Source organism: Xiphophorus maculatus, chromosome 6, assembly GCF_002775205.1.
Source record: "Xiphophorus maculatus strain JP 163 A chromosome 6, X_maculatus-5.0-male, whole genome shotgun sequence".
Classification (NCBI taxonomy): Eukaryota; Metazoa; Chordata; class Actinopteri; order Cyprinodontiformes; family Poeciliidae; genus Xiphophorus; species Xiphophorus maculatus.
In genome coordinates, this window is record NC_036448.1 from 6,356,277 (window position 1) to 6,374,238 (window position 17,962).

The following is a 17,962-nucleotide window of genomic DNA, read 5'->3' on the forward strand; positions in this document are numbered from 1 at the left end:
CATTTGGAAAGGAAGAAACGAAGGAAGCTGCTGAGATGTTGTTGTGTCCCAGGAAAAAAAACAAACTGTATTGACTTTGACTTTCACTACAGTGCTTCAGGTCAAAAAAAAACCCCAAAAAGAGTCAGAGACATTTCTCAGACCAGCATCGAGTGACTGCATATACAGTATCTGTGTGTATGTGTCTGTACATCTGCAACAGCTCCAGGCCCGGCGGTGGATTTCTCCCAAATAATTCTGGCAATTCGAGCCTAGTTTCAGTCGATAAAACAAATCAATGAAAGTATAGAAATCTTGTTTTCTTAATCTTTTACTTGCGACAAACATTTGTCCAAAAGTAAATAAATAAATAACTGAAGGTTTTCCAGATAAATGCAACTCTTGTCAACAGAAGATCATCCACAGTCATCCTTCACGGAGGCCGCGATCCTCCCAGGCAGGAGAGACGAGAAACGTACGCGACACCGACATGCAGTGATTTTGCAAACGTCAGCGCACCGTCAACAGTCTGAAAGGTTGAAAAGGTGAAAGAGTGACAGAAAAAAAAAAAAAAGAAGCCACGCTACTCCTTGTCAAAGTTCAAGTTCAAAAACGCAGAGAGACACAGGAAGTGAGCGTCACGCTAAGATGTGCGTTGAGTTTTATCTTTAAGAGAGGAGCCACCGCGAACGCTGCAGGCGGGGAGCGAAATTCTGGAAAACGGAACGATCCTGAACGTAATTTTACTCCGCACCATCTGAGAAGACGAAAAAACAACAAAACAAAACGTGAATGCTGGTGTCATTATGACTGCATGTACGGGAAGACGTTGGGCTGACCTACGGTTTGATAAAACGATCTGACTAAAGAATTTCATTGCGACGGTGCAGCAACATTTTGTTTCACATTTTCTCCCATTACAACCTCAGGCTTTACTGTATTTTGGCGGGATTTAAGACTGAACTGACTAACTTTTACTTTTATACACATATAAAACAAATCGTTTTTTACTTAATTTGTTAAGTAAAAAGACTTCTTGTGACAGTAACGCATGAGACAGATTATCTGTGAAAAGATCGAGCTCCTCCACTTTCTCCCAGTGCTACTATTGTGATTTGTAGAAATGCAGCACTCCGGTCGAAAACAACCAATCAGAGGCAAGAGGCGGGTCTTAGCGCTGTCAGTCAACCATGTGTATTTGCTCCTAAATGTGTTCATGGTGGAGAAACAACTTAACTTTACAGGAAAACTGTGCATCCACCGTCGCAGGTGGATATACTAAGAACTCTGATGAAAAGAAGGATGAAGATGAATACGGGGTCATGAATGTGAAACGCCTTTCAAAAGTTGGAAAGGCTTTTGTCAAGGGTAAAACCGTGACAGCCTGAACCCCTGACGCCGCTTAAGCCGAAAACCGGTCAGTATTTCAGGCCACCGCTTCCATGTAAACACACCAACTAACTCATGAACATCCCTCCTGCCTCCGCGGTCCTCCGCCCCCCTCCTCTGCATAAGAATGGGAGGGCAGGGATCAAGTCGAGCTCATGAGACTCCGTACTCTGAGACTCAGCGGCCAGAAGCAGAGAGGAGCGACTTGAGGAGCCGCTGGAGCTCGTTACGTTGACGCGGCTCGAAAGGGAGGGTGGCTTCTGTTGGAGATGAGCGGAGCGCCGCCGCTGCTGGAACCGCGTCCCTTTGATTCGGGAATCTTTCTCGGTCCTGAGGCTGGGAGCCGGGAAAGTCTGATTTGAGAAGGGGAAAGCTTTCGGAGAGCTCCTGCCTCAGTCTGAGGTTAGGTAAGTACAGGCTGGAACAGCAGTGACTGGAAAACATTAGGGAACTGCCTTACAAAGAAAAGTGTCTGCATTTTGGCTTTATCTCGTTTTGTTCAAATCAGCTTCTCCTTTTTAAACCACGAAGATTCCCTCTGGGCAATTTGCTCTGTCAAGATCAGGGTGAACTCTTTAGCGAACCAGAATTAGGAGCTAAAGAGACAGATCAGCGTTAAAAACTCTTCTCTCTGAAAGAAGTTTTTGTGCACCAAGGGAATTCCCACTGCAAACCGACAGGGAAATTTTGTAGTTTAATTTATCAATAGTTATCAAGTATTTAAAGATTTTGAAAAACATTTTTGTTTGTGCAAATATTTTGCTCAAAAGTTTCATCTGAACTGAGTCAGAGGTTTTCTCTCGTCATCGTTGTTTCATAAGATACAAAAAAGACACAAAAAAAAAAGAAGTAGAAAGAAAATGACACAATGAGTTGCTCTTAATAAAACAAAACTTAGTTGTTGTTTTTTTTAAAGAAGTTATTATTGTCATTAATTTTATTATTCCAACAATCAATCTCAGTACACGGTACAGGATTTTCCAATTCAGTTTTTTTCTTTTCCCTTTACTTTTTTTTTATATGTCAAAAACAATTTAGACTGTGATAAAAATTGTTCTAATTAATCAGTGGAGAAAAAATGCTTAATGTCGCTGTTTGTCCTTAGTCATGTGGTAACTCTTTGAAGGCCTCCCTGCCATCACCATCATCTCTAAAATCCCCACATAGATTATTTAATCTTGGCAAAAATGAATAGACCAGGGGTATAACTAAATCTGCCAAAGGTACGAATCATTTTGAGCAAAACTGTACGCATAAGCTTTTTGGCAACAAATATTCATAAAAACAAGTTTCGCATTCAGTGTAAAGTGTTACTAATGTAATCCCCATGACATATCAATGTTCCAAACATTTTATTTTTTCATTCCTGCTACTCAGAGCCCAAATTGTTTTGGGCGTCTACAGAGAGACTAAAAATTTTTAGTCTCTCTGTAGACAGCTTAAGCTCAGAGTCTAAATAAATCAATAAACTCTTTTGTTATTCCACGGGTGGTTTGGCTTAGCTCGTCTTGGCTGAGTTTCACAATCCTAGAGAAATTCCAGCCTTGCCTCAGAATATTCCACCTCTCCCCTGACATTTTACCAAACGCAGATTGGGATTCCTTCTCTGACATGCAAACGATTCCTCTGCCTTCCAGAACGTTCTGGCAAATCGCCACGCGACATTTTCTGCTTCTACTTTGTGTTTCCAGGAGCACAAAAAGGAGGACATAAAGTGGGAGCGTTTCCCCGGACAAAAAGGCCACTCCTAAAAACGTCCAAAAATAATAATAAAGAAAAAAAATGACAACTCGCCTCTGCTTCCTCTTACTGGCCGCTCACATGACGGTTGCGAGCGCGCAGCCGGAGCCAAAGAACCAAATCCCCCAGGTCCCGCTGTCCGTCACTCAGAGACTCGGGCTGGTCCAGAGGAGAGCCCAGGACCCGGCCAGGCCCAACATCACCATGCCGCGCAGCCGCCAGCCGCCCATGTGCACGGGGCCCACGGAAATCCGGGACACGTTCAAGTACATCAACACGGTGGTGTCCTGCCTGGTGTTTGTGGTCGGCATCATCGGCAACTCGACTCTCCTGCGGATCATCTACAAGAACAAGTGCATGCGGAACGGGCCGAACATCCTCATCGGCAGCCTGGCGCTCGGAGACCTGCTGCACCTCGTCGTCGGCATCCCCATCAACGTCTACAAGGTTAGAGATGCTCCGCGTCATTTCCGTTACAAATGTGCGCGAAGACTTTTCGGTATTTTCGAACGTTTTCAATATTGAAAATTGTGTCAAAGTTGCGGTGCTTCCATTAGTTAAGAAATGCAATTAAAATCCTGCGTGAATAAGTTCGCTCACACGGCAAGTCATTAAAAAAAACATCCTCCTACCACTTCCTGTCGTCTTCTTCATTTCCGCTAGTAGTATTGATCACGTGACTCGTGTAATGCGGGGAAAAAGTGTTTCCAGTGCAGTGTCTTGTGAAAGAGGCTCATTTCGATGGAGCTGAAAAATCACCTCAACCACAAAAACATTTTATACAAAAACTTGAGTTTGCTTTTTTTTTTTTTTTAAATTGCCGTGTTTCCATTAATCAAATTTATTCTTCTTATTTATGTAATTATATGGTCAATGGAAACACAGCTATTGAGGCGTTGGAGCGGCAAACTCCTCATACATGGTAGTGGCTACCTATGCAGCATTTTGGGGAAATTTGAAGTTGACATTTTCACAGAAGAGTTAGGATTCAGGGGCGGTTTCTTAGTCATAGGCAACCACCCAGGGCAACATATTGAGGGAGGGCGTCATCAGCGCCAACCCTGCTGCCCCGCTCTCTCAACCAGAGGACCTAATGCCAAGCACCCATTCCAGCCTCTGGTCAACAGCCTCGTTGACGGGGGGGGGGCGCCGGAAGGGTGGTTCGCCCAGGGCGCCAAACAGGCCAGAACCGGCTCTGTGTGCATTCGACACCATTGAATGACAAACTCAACTTTTGATGAACTTTACATGCTGCGAGAGCTCCGGCGGAGCAAATAGCTGCTTTTAAATGTGTGTAAAACTTTGTCAATATTCCGCTAACATAAAAAACAAAACAAACAAAAAGAAAAAAAAAACTATTTCGAAATTGCGGCGTTTTTTTTTCTTCAAATTAGCGCAGTTGAAATTACATGTGAATACGTTTATGTCATTAAACCACTTTCTGCCGTCTTCTTCTTCTTCTTTTCCCCCAGTAGTAAGATCCGGTCGTTGATCACATGACTCCTGTGATTCGAAAAAGGTGTTTCTGTAGCAGATTTGCGAAATACACTCATTTCGATACAGCCAAAAAAATAGAAATAACAAAACAACACCTCATCCTTGAGCAAAAACTTTTTATCCCAAAAAAATGAAGCACATTTATTTTTGTAATTCCAATTTGCGCAATCATATGGTCAAAGAAACCGAAGCCACAGATAGATTAGCTTCCTTCTGGACTCTAAACCCTTCAGCCACACCTATTCCTCCTTATGTCCACATAATGAAGCACACACCAGTGAAAGTGGAGACGTAGTGCGTGTAGAAAGGTGTGTGTGTGTGTGTGTGTGTGTGTGTGTGTGTGTGTGTGTGTGTGTGGGTGTGTGTGTGTGTGTGTGTGTGTGTGTGTGTGTGCTCCCTAGTGCTTCTGAAATGTTATTACTCCTCTGGACTCTGAGCCTCTTCATATCCCCCCATCTCTCTCGGCATGTTATTGTGCGCCAGGCTCACTTTGTGAGAGCGAGGGCCAGAGACAACCGGAGTGTCCGTATATTTGGGTAAGCGGGCAGGCGTGTTAAAACAACTGGTGGTCGCAGTTACATACCGTAGCGTAGGCGAGGACCAGACAGGGTGGTATGGAGAGAGAGAGAGAGACCATTTATCTGTTACATATGATTTCAATTGATTTCCACTCGCATTCCTGTCCCCCATCCAAGAAAAGCTTTAAAGGCTTTGTGTTGTACATGATCCTCTGGGTGATTCTTGAACTCCAGGAGCTCAAACTTCTCATTCGGTTGGAAAGCTGACGGGTCAAAAGTGAGACGTGCGGGGCCTCGCTGTGTGTTTCTTTTTTTTAAATTAAAGACAAGGCTACGATGTTTTACCCAACAAAAACTGTGAGTTCAGGTTCATGCGCTGGCGGCGAGCGCTGTCCTGGAGAAGACAGGCCCTTTGCATCACTCCCTGCCTCGGCTTTAACTCGCTGACCTTCTGCCCGTGTTGCAATCTGTCTGCAGCTCCTGGCAGAGGACTGGCCGTTCGGGGTGACTCTGTGCAAGGTTGTGCCGTTTGTCCAGAAGGCGTCCGTGGGGATCACCGTGTTGAGCCTGTGCGCTTTGAGCATCGACAGGTACGCTTGCTCAAAACCCACGCATCACGCAAACACACACTTCCCTCCTGTCCTGGTAGCTTCTTTTTCTCTCTATCTCTTTATTATAATTTTTTTATTTAAGCAGTTGGAAACTTCACGTTTTGAAATACAGAGCTGGGGACTGTTGGACACAGGGGTTGGATATTTCTTCGATTGACCCAACACAAAGTGTACAATGGCAAAATCTGTCATTTTTATTCAATGCTCCATAGTCTGATACCTCTAAACAAACCTCCCAGCAAACAACTGCAGTTAGCAGATGTTAGCATCCTTCTGTGTGTAATTCAATCTCAGTGTCCAGCTGTTGTGCGGAGGCCTGGAAGTTTCGTTAAGTCAAGTAAAGGCAAGTTTATTTGTATAGCACATGGTTAAAGCCACACCCGGGGAGAAGGGGCTTTGCTTTCCAAGCAACTTCACGAAGACCAGGGAACACGGCAGGCTAATCCATCTGAAGGTGCACACACCTGCAGACCTACTGAGACATGGCTGTCTGCCTACACTTACAGGTCATGTAAGGAGAGAACCCAAATCTCTAGAGGAGTTTCAGAGACTCAAAGCGAATATGGCCATTACGAACGAGTGGCAGAAGAGACTCAAATTGAAGTTTTTAGCCTACGTACAAAATGTCTAGTGGCAAACTAACACACGATCACCCCCCACAGTGAAACCTGGTGGTGGCAGTGTTGTGTTGTAGGGATGTTTGGTAAGCTGAACCTGGAGAGGAGAGACTAGTGCAGTGGAATAGTTGAGATCACTGCGTCGCCTGTCGGAATGGTCCAATCAAACTTTACATCTAACTCTAATTGAGAATGAGTCTTGTTGTAATTAGAGATGAATCGGACCCGAGATTAATATTTGTATCGGCCCTGATATTGAAAAATGTTCGATCGGGTATTGGTAGCAATGTGCCTAATCCATAACATTCAGTCTAATTCCATGCTTTGTGCTGAGTGACGTCATGCTTTATTAAAAAAAACCAACAGTTTGGAGTTAGATCAGCTGTTTTTCTGTATCCAATCTGTATCGGCCGATACTAAGCCTCAGATATTTGTATCGGTATCGGAAGTGAAAAAAGTGGATCGGTCCATTCCTGGCTGTACTGTATGACAAAAGCGGGGGAAAGTTAAAAGTTGAAGGAGTGCAAATGCTTTCGCAAGGCGTTGCATTGGAAGCGAACTGCATGCTGTATCCAAACCAAACACTAAATCACATTGTGCTTCCCCCCCCCCCCAAAGGGATCCAGCCATTTATCTGCCTAAATCTGACTTGTTTTAAGGATCGCATGCCGCTTCGGTTTTCCAGGTTTCGTGCCGTGGTCTCCTGGAGCCGCATCAAAGGCATCGGCGTTCCGAAGTGGATGGCCATCGAGATCGCCCTCATCTGGATCTTATCCGTCATCCTGGCCGTTCCAGAGATAATAGGCTTCGACATGATCACCATGGACTACAAAGGGGAGCAGCTGAGGATCTGTCTGCTGCACCCCAGGCAGAAGACGGACTTCATGAAGGTGAGCTGAGACACGCGGACCGTCTCCTTCTTCTTCTTCTTCTTCTTCTTCTTCTTCTTCTTCTTCTTCTTTCTGTCTGAAAGGAGAAACGATGCGTGTTGACTCAGCCGCGCACGCAGCAAAAACGCAAATGTGCAAAGGTTCAGATCTGCATGCTGTGTGCAAATACGAAAGCTTTCTTAGCAAAGCGGCGCACTTATAGAGTCACAGCGTGACGCCTGGGCGAGGGAGCCTGGAAAGAGTTCATGGATGATGAAATAATATACATCACAGATGGGAGATAGCTTGTTTTTACTTTGCATGGCGTCCCCCTTACTAAAATGTAACAACGTGACCTCCGCATATTGCCGCTGATAAGTCAGCATTTGGTAAAAGGATGTCCTGCATGACGCCAAACCCACTCCTGAGCTTCCCCCTCCACTCCGGCGAAGGTTCAGGCGGCGGCTGCGCTCCAGTAAATCAGCTTCTCACATGCTTTATCTCCAGCTCAGAGCGCTCCCACACAGATGTTTGAACGCAATCCAATGCGGTCCTTTTGTTCTTTTTTTTTGTGCAGTTTTATAAAACAGCAAAGGACTGGTGGCTGTTCGGCGCGTACTTCTGCTTTCCGTTGGCCTGCACAGGCATCTTCTACACCCTGATGACCTGCGAGATGCTGAGGAAGAGGAACGGGGTGCAGATCGCCCTTAGCGACCACATCAAACAGGTCAGAGAACACGGGGTTACACAGGTGAAAATTCACAGCAGCATTTTGTTTTACTTAGCCTTTCATAGAGAGACAAAAATGTGGGTGTCATATTTTCACCGCGTCATTCATGCATTTTTAAATATATCACTCAAGCCAAATATTTAGTTTACAAACTATATATTTAGCTCTCAAATTAAATATTTAGTCAGCAAGATGATTATTTATTTTGCAAACCAATATTTAGTTCCTAGCTACATGTTTAAGTCAGAACTAGATATTTAGTTTTCAAACTAAAGGTTTGGTTTCAAGTTTCAAACTAAACATTTGAAACTAAACATTTAGTTTGAAAAACTTGTCCGCTTAGTGGCAAGTTAATTTGCATACTAGCTAAATATTTAGCCAGCAACCTAAATGGTTAGTTAGCAAGTTCAATATTTAGTTTTAAAATTAAATACTTAGTTAGATAAATAAACCTAATAAAGTTGGCAAAATAGCTAGTTTGAAAGCTAAATATTTAGCTCACACCCAAACTGAAGACCCTTAAACACTGAATTGGGAACAAAATATTTAGTCTTCAAACTAAATATTTAACTTCATAACTAAATATTTAGTTTGTGAACATTTTTTTTATTTTGGAACTCTGATATTTATAAATGTATGAATAATACATTTTCACCAAGAATAATAATAACTTGGTGAAAATATAACTTTGGAAAACGAACTCCCACATTGTATTCTCTGTGACCGACTAAATAAACTCAAATTAGCCATAAATTTTCTTACTGTGTAACGGTAACATCAGATGCCTACAATCCTGTTTTTAAATGCAGCTGGCGTCGATAGCGGAGCAACAGAAATAAACCTTCAGTACTAAATGTAATCAAAAGCCCCAGAATAACTGTTTTTTTCTTTTTTTGGAATCAACTTGATCTGAAATGACGACAAATTTAGGGGAGAGCAGCATGTCTTTCTGTGATGTATAACTCCACAGAGGCGCAGTCACGTCCAGGCCAAGTCATGATGGATGCGTGTGTGTGTGTGTGTGTGTGTGTGGTTGTGTGTGTTTTTGTAATCAGCGGAGGGAGGTGGCCAAGACGGTGTTCTGTCTGGTTCTGGTGTTCGCTCTGTGCTGGCTTCCTCTCCACCTCAGCCGCATCCTGAAGCTCACCATCTACGACGAGGTGGACCCGAACCGCTGCGAGCTGCTCAGGTACGGAACGGGGAAAACACACGCGGCATTTACTCAGGCCACAGCTTGCCAAAGAAAATACTATGGAACACTGAGGCATGGCATCTATACTCCTTAACAGCTTCTTTTTGGTGCTGGACTACATCGGCATCAACATGGCTTCTGTCAACTCCTGCATTAACCCCATCGCCCTGTACATGGTCAGCAAGCGCTTCAAGAACTGCTTCAGGGTAAGACCAGCCTCTGTCGTACAAAATTCACATTTTGCACTTTTCTGTACATCCTTTTTGATTTCTACTGCTTCCTAAAAAACAAAAAACAAAAAAAAAACTTCCCAAGCGCTTAAGAAAAACCCACCCAGCAGTATTTTGGCAATGAGTTCATGTTTTTTGATGTCCGGGGAACGACGCATTTCAAAAACCTGTGGAAACCTCCAGATGCTCCTGCACAGAAACTCACATTTATCCAGAGAGACATGGGAGCATCAGTGAATGGCAAAAACGGCACTCCGAAATCTAAAGTCACAAATCAACAGGCACTGCCTGTCACCTAGCAACACCAGCGAATCCCGGCCCATCACCTAGCAACCCAAACCGAGTTCCAGCACGTCTGGCCAACTGGTTTTTCCCACTATACAATGGCTGCTGGAAACCTCAAGCGTTTTTGTTGTTGACTTACTATTCAGAAGCAACTTGCTGCACTCTTGTTGGTTGTGCAGGAGACTCTACTTCTACTTTTCAAAGGAGCTCAAAATAGACCGAATTGACCAGACTAAACTGTCATTATCCAAGAATGAATTTGTACAAAGAAAAACAAATGTAATGAACTTGTTTTGTATCATCTACAGTCTTATTCTAAGCTGTTTAAGGAAATATTATAGTTCAACTTTGACAGACAAGCATATACTGTACATTTTCACCATGTCAATTTGATTCAAGTCAATTTGGTTTATTTACGTAGCTCTAATTCACCACATGTCATCTCAAGACACTTTACATAAAAGTAAATCCAATCATGCACACATTCCAAATGATCCTTGTTATGACACAATGCAGCTACGCTTAGTTTATTACTTAAAAAAAAGGTTTCTCTCTCTAAGGACGCACAGCAGATTTTGCTTTCAGGTCGAGTCAAATTACTGTACTTTGTGTTCTTCTGTCATATTAAAGTTTGTGGTTTTAACGTGACAAAATGTCAACAAGTTAAAGGGCTGCTTGTCGCAAAGCGATGTTTGGTAAAAACATAATGTGCATAAAATAGCTGAAAATGTGACCTTCTTTTCCTTTAAATTCACCCCCTTTCTCCGGTTCCAGTCCTGTCTGTGCTGCTGGATCCTACCTGCCGAAATGCTGATGGACGAGAAGCAGTCGTGTATGAAGCTCAAAGTCACCGAGCGATCCTCCGAGCAGAGCCACTCCCACATCACCAACAAGTCCAGCCTGAGGAGTTAGGAAGGCGCAGCTAGCGGCGGGTACGAGGACCCAAAACCAAAACGACGAGAAAGCAAGAAAAACAAATTTGATTGACACGATTGAGTGAACGAGGCCGAATTCTTTTCTCCTTTAAGATGTCATACGAGCGCTCCAGATGCGCCTCTACAGAAACTCACCCTTTATCCGAAGAGAGATGGGAGCGGGCAATCAGCGAATTCCAAAAACTCCACTCTGGGTTTTGCGTTTCATATTTTTTTCAAAAGCTGGAGCCAATGTTAGAAAGAATAAGAAGAAAGAAAAACGGTAAAATTGAAGAGTGTTGCTCTGAAAAGGGTTAAAGGTCATCCCACTGCAACAGCAAATCAAACCCGCAGTCTGGACTGTAACTTTGACTCAAAGAATCTCATCGTATGGACGGTTGTACGTTTGTTGCAGACGCTCTCCAATACGGCTCTACGGTGGCTCTGAGGCTCTGTTGTTCATGTGATGTGTATCCAGTTAAGTGAATGTATGTGTTAATCATCTTGAATGCTTTGCATACTTACCGCAAGGGGTGTAACGGGATCGCAGCACAAGCTCTTGCAATATTGAACCGCCATCTGGTTGCTGTTTGTCTCTGATTATGTCTGTTGAAGCAAGAGTAAGCTATTCTTCTGAGGACTTTTAACCTGGCGCTTTGTTTCTCTTATTTTTTTGCGTCTCTTATTTTGAAGTAAAGGAGGAAGTAGTTGTTGAGTTGTGTTGACAGAGCCAACTGTTTGAAGAGGCCTGTGCCACTTTTAAAGGTTTGATTTGTGTGATGTGAAAAGTGTTTCTGTTGCAATTTTGTGAAATACGCAAATTTTGATTACCGAAAAACCTCCTCATCTTCGGACAAAAATCTTTTTTAGCAAAAACATGCTTTAAAAAAAAAAAAAAAAAAAAAAAAGATTGGAAGCATTTTCATTCAGCAAAATTATTTTTGTAATTCCAATCCGCACAATTTCATGGCCAATGGAAACACAGGTAGTAACACTCTTCGGTGTAGAGGCCACTAAAGAGTAACACATTATCTAACATAGTTATTTTCAGCAGATGTGTTTCCATTACATATATGTGCAAAACTTTGTCAAAATTCAGCTAACGTCGAAAAAACACAATTTCTAAATTGTGACATTTCCATTAAATAAGAAATACAATCAAAATTATACATGAATAAATTTGTTCACATGAGAAGTCATTAAAAAGACATGCTGCGCCATGATCCTCCAACTACTTCCTGTCGTCTTCTTCATGGTTTTCGCCAGTAGTAACATCTGATTGTTGATCATGTGACCTGTGTGATGCCAAAAAGTGTTTCAGTTGCAGTTTTGCAAAACAATACAATATTGATACGGCCACAAAAAAAGAAAAAAAAACACCTCAACCTGGTGGCAAAACTTTGTGTTGAAAGATTTTTTTTTTTTTAATTGCCTTGTTTTCCTTTTTGATACGTCAAAATTGCACAATTTTAAGAAAAAAATGGAAACGCAGCTAGTAAGGAGAAAAAATTAACATTAATTTTCTATGTGTCTAGACAGAGCTGTAGTTCATTTAGGCAGTGAGAGAGAGCAAGTGTTCTAGCAAACACCAGGAAGGCCGGACATATTGCAGTAAAGTTGCTCTGTTTTAATCGTTGAGCTTTCAGGCTGTTCTTTGTCATGTTTTGTAAACCTCAGAGTTAACGTAACCATCACACGCAATACTTAAAAAACAGTAAAACCTTATTTTACAGGAACTCTACTTTGATGCACACAGTGTGACATCACCACTGCCCTTATTATAAACCTCTCAAAGCAGGAGAGGCAGAGGGAATTGTGTTTAAATTTTATTTTAAAACTCTTTCTTACATATCTAAATCAAACATGCTTTGATCGGTTGAAACTGGAGTGGATATTTCTACCCTGAACAGAGATTCTTTGACAGCTTCAAGAAACCTTCGCGGTATTGTTTTTGGCTTCAGCTTCCACCAAGCGTTGACATTGCGTATTATGTGTAAACAAATCAAAACTCGAGTTATTTCACAAACGTTTCCAGATTCCTTGTTACAGAAACTCCCCAGAGATTGAACGGATCGCTGGACTCCAGATGTGGACAATTACAGCGAAAGCGTCAATGCTTCAGAATCAAACGGGTCGGAGAAGAAACGCTGAGCCTCTGGAGCGTGCGCGCGGGTTGTTTGGTACTAAATAGTACGCACATCTATAATTACACGCATCTAGCACCGCTGAGACCTCTTCCCCTTTATTCTGTGAGTGAAATAAAAACTGGGCGTTCTTAGTTCACCCAAGAATATGTAGCTTCACAAACTACCTAGTTTGTGAAGCTACAAGCTAACTAATAATCTATGGAGTTAGCTTGTACTGTAGCTCCATTGGTGAAGTTAGCTTGTAGCCTTACAACGCTTCAAAAGATTTGTTCTTTGTTCTTTTCTTGCTCGACTTTTTTAAAACTGAAAGTATTGCTTGTTTTAACGATGGTCATGTTGGTTTGCATGTTGCGCCATGGTTGAAAAATTTTCTATCACTTTAATTTTTTTTATCCACTTATTATTCTATTTTTTTGACCAAATGAGTTGTTTACAAGTGGAACCAGCTGATCAGCATTTCCGAAGCTGACATGTGACTCTGACTGCAACCAAAAATGCAAAGACCTAAGGTCTTTTTCATAACGCAGTCATTTTGAAATGGAAAAAATAAAAAGAACTCTCCTCTCGTTTGCCACATTAGTGCTTTAAACTTGTTTTTTCTCACTGGTTCTTAAACTACTGAAGTCATGTTGTTCTGTGCAGTGGCTTTAATTGATGGCCAGCTTCGCTTTTTCTATAATCTTGTCTGACTCATTACCTTCGTCACTTCGTCACCGCATACCAACGTATGAGATGACGTACAAATTTTCTTCCAACACACAAAATAATTATAATAAAAAAGATGCTGTTGTGAAAAAGAGACCCTGTGATTTTTTTTTAAAATTAATATGTGATGAGATGGATGGTAATTATTGCTTACAGCATTTTATTCATGTGTCTGTCTTTGACTGTGTTCTTTATGAATGCTGGTGTGTGTGTGTGTGTGTGTGTATGTGTGTGTGTTATAAGGTTTTGTGCTTGTTGGCTTGACTAAAATGTGGCAGCAGGCAGCGCCATGTGATGACGAACACCAGCACAGAACATTACTGTGATCTTTCCAATTTTTTTTACCCAACTCTTCGTCTCTAACTACGCACACACACACACACACACACACACACGCCCTCTGTGTGTGTGTGTCTTTGTGGAGACTTTCTATAGACTTCCATTCATTTCTACAGCCTAAACCTTACCCTTATCCTAACCCTCACAGTTACATGCCTAACCCTACCCAAAACTCAATTCACACCTTAGTCCTAAATCTGACCCCTGGCCCAAAAACAGCGTTTCCCCTTGTGGGGACCAGGCTTCAGTCCCCACAAAGAGCAGTGTGTCCCCACAACGTAGTATATGTCAGGAAAATGGTCCCCACAAGGTATTAGAAACAAACGCACACACACCCGCGCACACACACTCACAGTCACAAAAAAAGCTAATTCTGACCTGGAATCTGGCTCAGAGCTAACCAGTGTCACGCATGTCACATTAACTGTCATAGAAGCTCTTTGTCCGCCGATCTCTCACCACCCCTCATCTTATTTCTTCACTCGGCCTTCATTTTTTTTTCTCTTTTTTTGTGTCTGTTTTCTTTCTCTTTGCATTCCTGCCTCAGCTCCTCTCCCTGGAGCCCCCCTCTCTCCCTCTCTGCTGCTGCTCTTCCAACATGCCTTCAATCACCGAGCTGTGGTTCCATGTTAAATCAAACCCAAAGGTGCTCTGAGCAGGTCTAATTGAACAGAATCGCATTCAGAACATTCGTCTCTGGAATGCTTTTGGCTCCCAGCAGAAGCTGAAATAATATATCTGGCTCCGGTTCTTTTGGTTGGCTCTCCAAAGGTTTGATGGATCGTCTGCGAGAAAACAAAAAAGGAGCAGCGTGTGAAGTGCAAGTCGTCCAGGAGGACGTCTGCTTAGCGGCCTTTGAATTGTTGTGGGGTTGGGGTCAATCGGTAATTGGATTTTTTTTTTATCAACATAACTAAATCAGAGTCGAAAACTGTTTTTTTAGTCAATTTTTATATAATTTTACCAACTAAATCCATTTAATTCCAGGATAATTTCAGTTCTGTGAAGGTCTACGAGGTTTTTAAGACATTAGCAAACAAAAAGAACGAGGAACACACCAAACAAAAGATTTAATATCCAGATTTATAAAAGCCGTGTTTCCATCTGATTTTCTTTTTTCTGTGCCACAAGTTTCAGAACTTTTTGCACGAAAGCGACACAATCTTTCATGCACCAGAGCCATTCCCACTTTGAAACTCGGCGGTGGCAGGGTCATGCTACGGGAATCATTTTCTACGGCAGAGACAGGGAAGCTGGTGAGAGTTTACAGGAAGATGAATGGAGGTAGTTTGTCGCGCCAGTATGGCTGGGAATATTACTGGCCCACAGCATGACACTACCACTACCGTGCTGGACACTTCACACAGTGTTCCGAGGTTTAAAAAGCTCAAATTTGGCTCAAACGAAGTGAAAATAGCTACATTTTTGTCACGTCTGACAAAAAAAAAAAGCAATTCTGGAGGGTGGTTTTAATTTACTAACAGCATTTTACCAATTAGGTTAAGTAAGTCTAAGCTGAAGAAGAAGAAAAAAACACTTTTCTTAGGAAACGTGATAATTTGCATCAAAACATGCTCTGTTTATCGTGAAGGATTTCAGTAAAAACACATATATTACAGATTCTCATCTTTATTTGTCAATAACAACACACCTGATGCGGCAGATGTATGAAGACAATGTTTGTTAAAACTAAACTAAACTTCAGGAGGAGTGGCGTCAAAGAGGTTCCGTTACCTTCTAGCATCTCTGACAAAACCCTCAGTTGTTTACTCGACACTAAACTCTGAGGGTTACTCAAGGCGTGACATTTGAGGTCTGTTGCCATGGCTGCGGCGGTCTGAAGGGCCCTCAGCCCAGGAAAATGGGCCATCTGAGAGGAACAGGGCGAACACCCGGGCTTTCCAAATCAGCCCTTCGCAGTTTTTCCAAGCCAAATCTTTCTGGGTACTCCGTGTACTGGAGAGCAGCGAACAGCGAACTTTTATTCTCTATTAGCATCGCAAATTAGAAGACTCGAGTAACAACAAGCAAAATCGTGTTAAACAAAGAAAAATAACGGGACGGCTCTCATGCCTGCGCCTATAAACTAGCCAATATTTTCAATGGTTTTTTCAAGATTGCCATTCAGTGTATATGGGCTTTTTCCCCTAAGTTTTTTTTATTGTAATTGCAGATTTTATTTTATTTTACTATTTTTTTATAAATGTAATTTAATAAATTTGGACTTTCAATCAGACCACAAGATTGTTATTACAGCACCGTTTTCAGATTTGAAATTCAATTTAAAAAATGCTTTATTGAAGTTCCTGTGAGGAAACCTCCTCACACTCAGATGTCTGATTGTATGAAAGTCAACTCACTTTGGATGTTAAATTATTATTTTTTCTCTACAAAATCTAACACAGGGTGTACTGAAAACTTGCGTTTTCTCCTTCTTTTTTAGAGCATTTGAGAGAGCGCTGTAAATCTATTAGGCTTCTCCTCGCTACTCAGACAGCAATACTGAGTTTTAAACATTAAATACATTTTTTCTTTAAATTAGAAAAATTGCATTTGGTTCAGTAATTGGAATCAATTCTGGATTTTCACTGATCTGGACAGCAGCCAAACCAACTAAAATCCTCTGTAAAAATCCAGCTTATTTACGCTGCAGACCCATGATGCTGCCGCCACCATGTTTAACAGTTGCTACACAGGTCATCTGGGCACGTGCAAATTTCAGCCAAGTTTGAAAAGTGTTGACTTTGGAGCAGGGGGAGGGCTCCCTCTCCGTCTCTGCTGGTGACGCTGGCGCATGCTGTAGCAACATCTCCATGTGTTTTTGTGTTTTTCTTTCCAGATTTGCGTCAATTGAAAACATTTAATACAGCGGGGATGAGGTGGGGGGAGGGGGAGCTGAGTGACTCATCACTGCTAGAAAAAGAGCAGTAAATTTTGGATGAAAGGCGGACTGCCACACTCTGACTGAGGGGTTTTTTTTTGTTTGTTTTTTTTTTTTTTTTGCTCAAAGGGCGTCAAAAGAGCCATTGTGAGCATGTCAATGAGGGGAACTTCACAGCAAAGAAGCGAATCTTACCAAGTAGGTTTGGTCTAATTTCTAGTGCCAACACATTTAGTACACTTGAAATAGGACAAAACTAGCTTACAATATAGTTTTGGAAAGATGTAGAAACTTGTTTTAAGTGAACAATTCCTTTAATGTTGATGAAAAGTGCAAGCTCCACTGGCAGATTATTTGATTTTTCACACGGAGAAAATGTCTTTTATTTGTCGATTAAATGCCGATTATTTCACCTATGGCAAGGTGAAATAATAGATTTGCTTATATCGATATTCAGGAACTATTCACTGAAAACAATCTCTTATTTTTTTCTGAAAAGTTACTTGTAAGTTTGTTTTATTTCACGTGTCCAAAAACATCTGCACTACGAGCTAGACCGAAAACACTGGATAAGGTTTTGGGTTTTTCCACTGTATGAAAATAACGTCCTATAAACTTATCAATAAAATAACACATGTGGGTTGAGACTGTGGACCTCCAGCGTTCTCGCGATGCCTCAGCAGAAGAAGAAAGATGTTATTAAAAAAACAAAGACGAATAAAAAAACCCACCAGATGCAGCAACAATTCTGCATCCAACGCAAACATACCTGTGGTGAACAGTTTGTCCTCTCCCGTCCTCTGACAGGTCGGGGTCTTAAAGTTCAGGTTGGAAGTTTAGCCGATCTGACTTTTTTTTTTTTTCCTCCCCCAAAACTTTCCTCTCAATACAATGCTTTGCTTTTTTTATGCTTAACAGCAGGCTGCACCTGCATTGAAAATAAAATTTGAACATGAGAGCAGTTTTGCTTTCCAAATGTTCAAAAGGTGAGAGCGCAGCAATCTGAACACTTTTAATAGTTTAAAGGCAACATTCACAAATTTTCTTTATGTCACATTTTTAAATAAAATCTGCATCTGAGAAGCATGTAATAATTTAAAGTGCAGGCGGAGCGCTTGATGTTTTGCGATTCCATCTGAGATTTTAGCATAACTGTGGTGGATTGATAACAGAAGGAGGCGAGTTTTCGGTCTCTGCCACAGCATCTGCTAGCATTTGAAAAGAACAAAGGAAAATATGCTTTTCTTTTAATAGAGTGAACGTGTGTGTCGCTTTGTGTTAGAGGGAAATAACGTCAAGGAAAGAACACACCGGTGAGT

The 17,962-nt window shown here is 41.8% G+C and overlaps 1 protein-coding gene across 1 annotated transcript; it reads left to right on the forward strand.

Annotated features, from left to right (window-relative positions):
• The first annotated feature begins 1,529 nt into the window (after positions 1-1,529).
• On the forward strand, positions 1,530-11,500 carry LOC102226870 (endothelin receptor type B-like). The gene is made up of 8 exons (XM_023335925.1): positions 1,530-1,775; positions 3,060-3,555; positions 5,601-5,713; positions 7,037-7,241; positions 7,798-7,947; positions 9,006-9,139; positions 9,240-9,348; positions 10,432-11,500. Exons 2-8 carry the CDS (start codon positions 3,151-3,153, stop codon positions 10,567-10,569), a joined length of 1,254 nt encoding a protein of 417 aa, XP_023191693.1. The 5' UTR covers positions 1,530-1,775; positions 3,060-3,150; the 3' UTR covers positions 10,570-11,500.
• The last annotated feature ends 6,462 nt before the right edge of the window (positions 11,501-17,962 follow it).

Excerpts from the sequence above, each read along its gene's own strand:
- LOC102226870 (XM_023335925.1), top strand. The coding sequence starts at position 3,151 with ATGACAACTCGCCTCTGCTTCCTCTTACTGGCCGCTCACATGACGGTT. Across the intron at positions 9,140-9,239 it reads AACCGCTGCGAGCTGCTCAG|CTTCTTTTTGGTGCTGGACT; the intron begins GTACGGAACGGG and ends ACTCCTTAACAG. Across the intron at positions 9,349-10,431 it reads GCTTCAAGAACTGCTTCAGG|TCCTGTCTGTGCTGCTGGAT; the intron begins GTAAGACCAGCC and ends CTCCGGTTCCAG.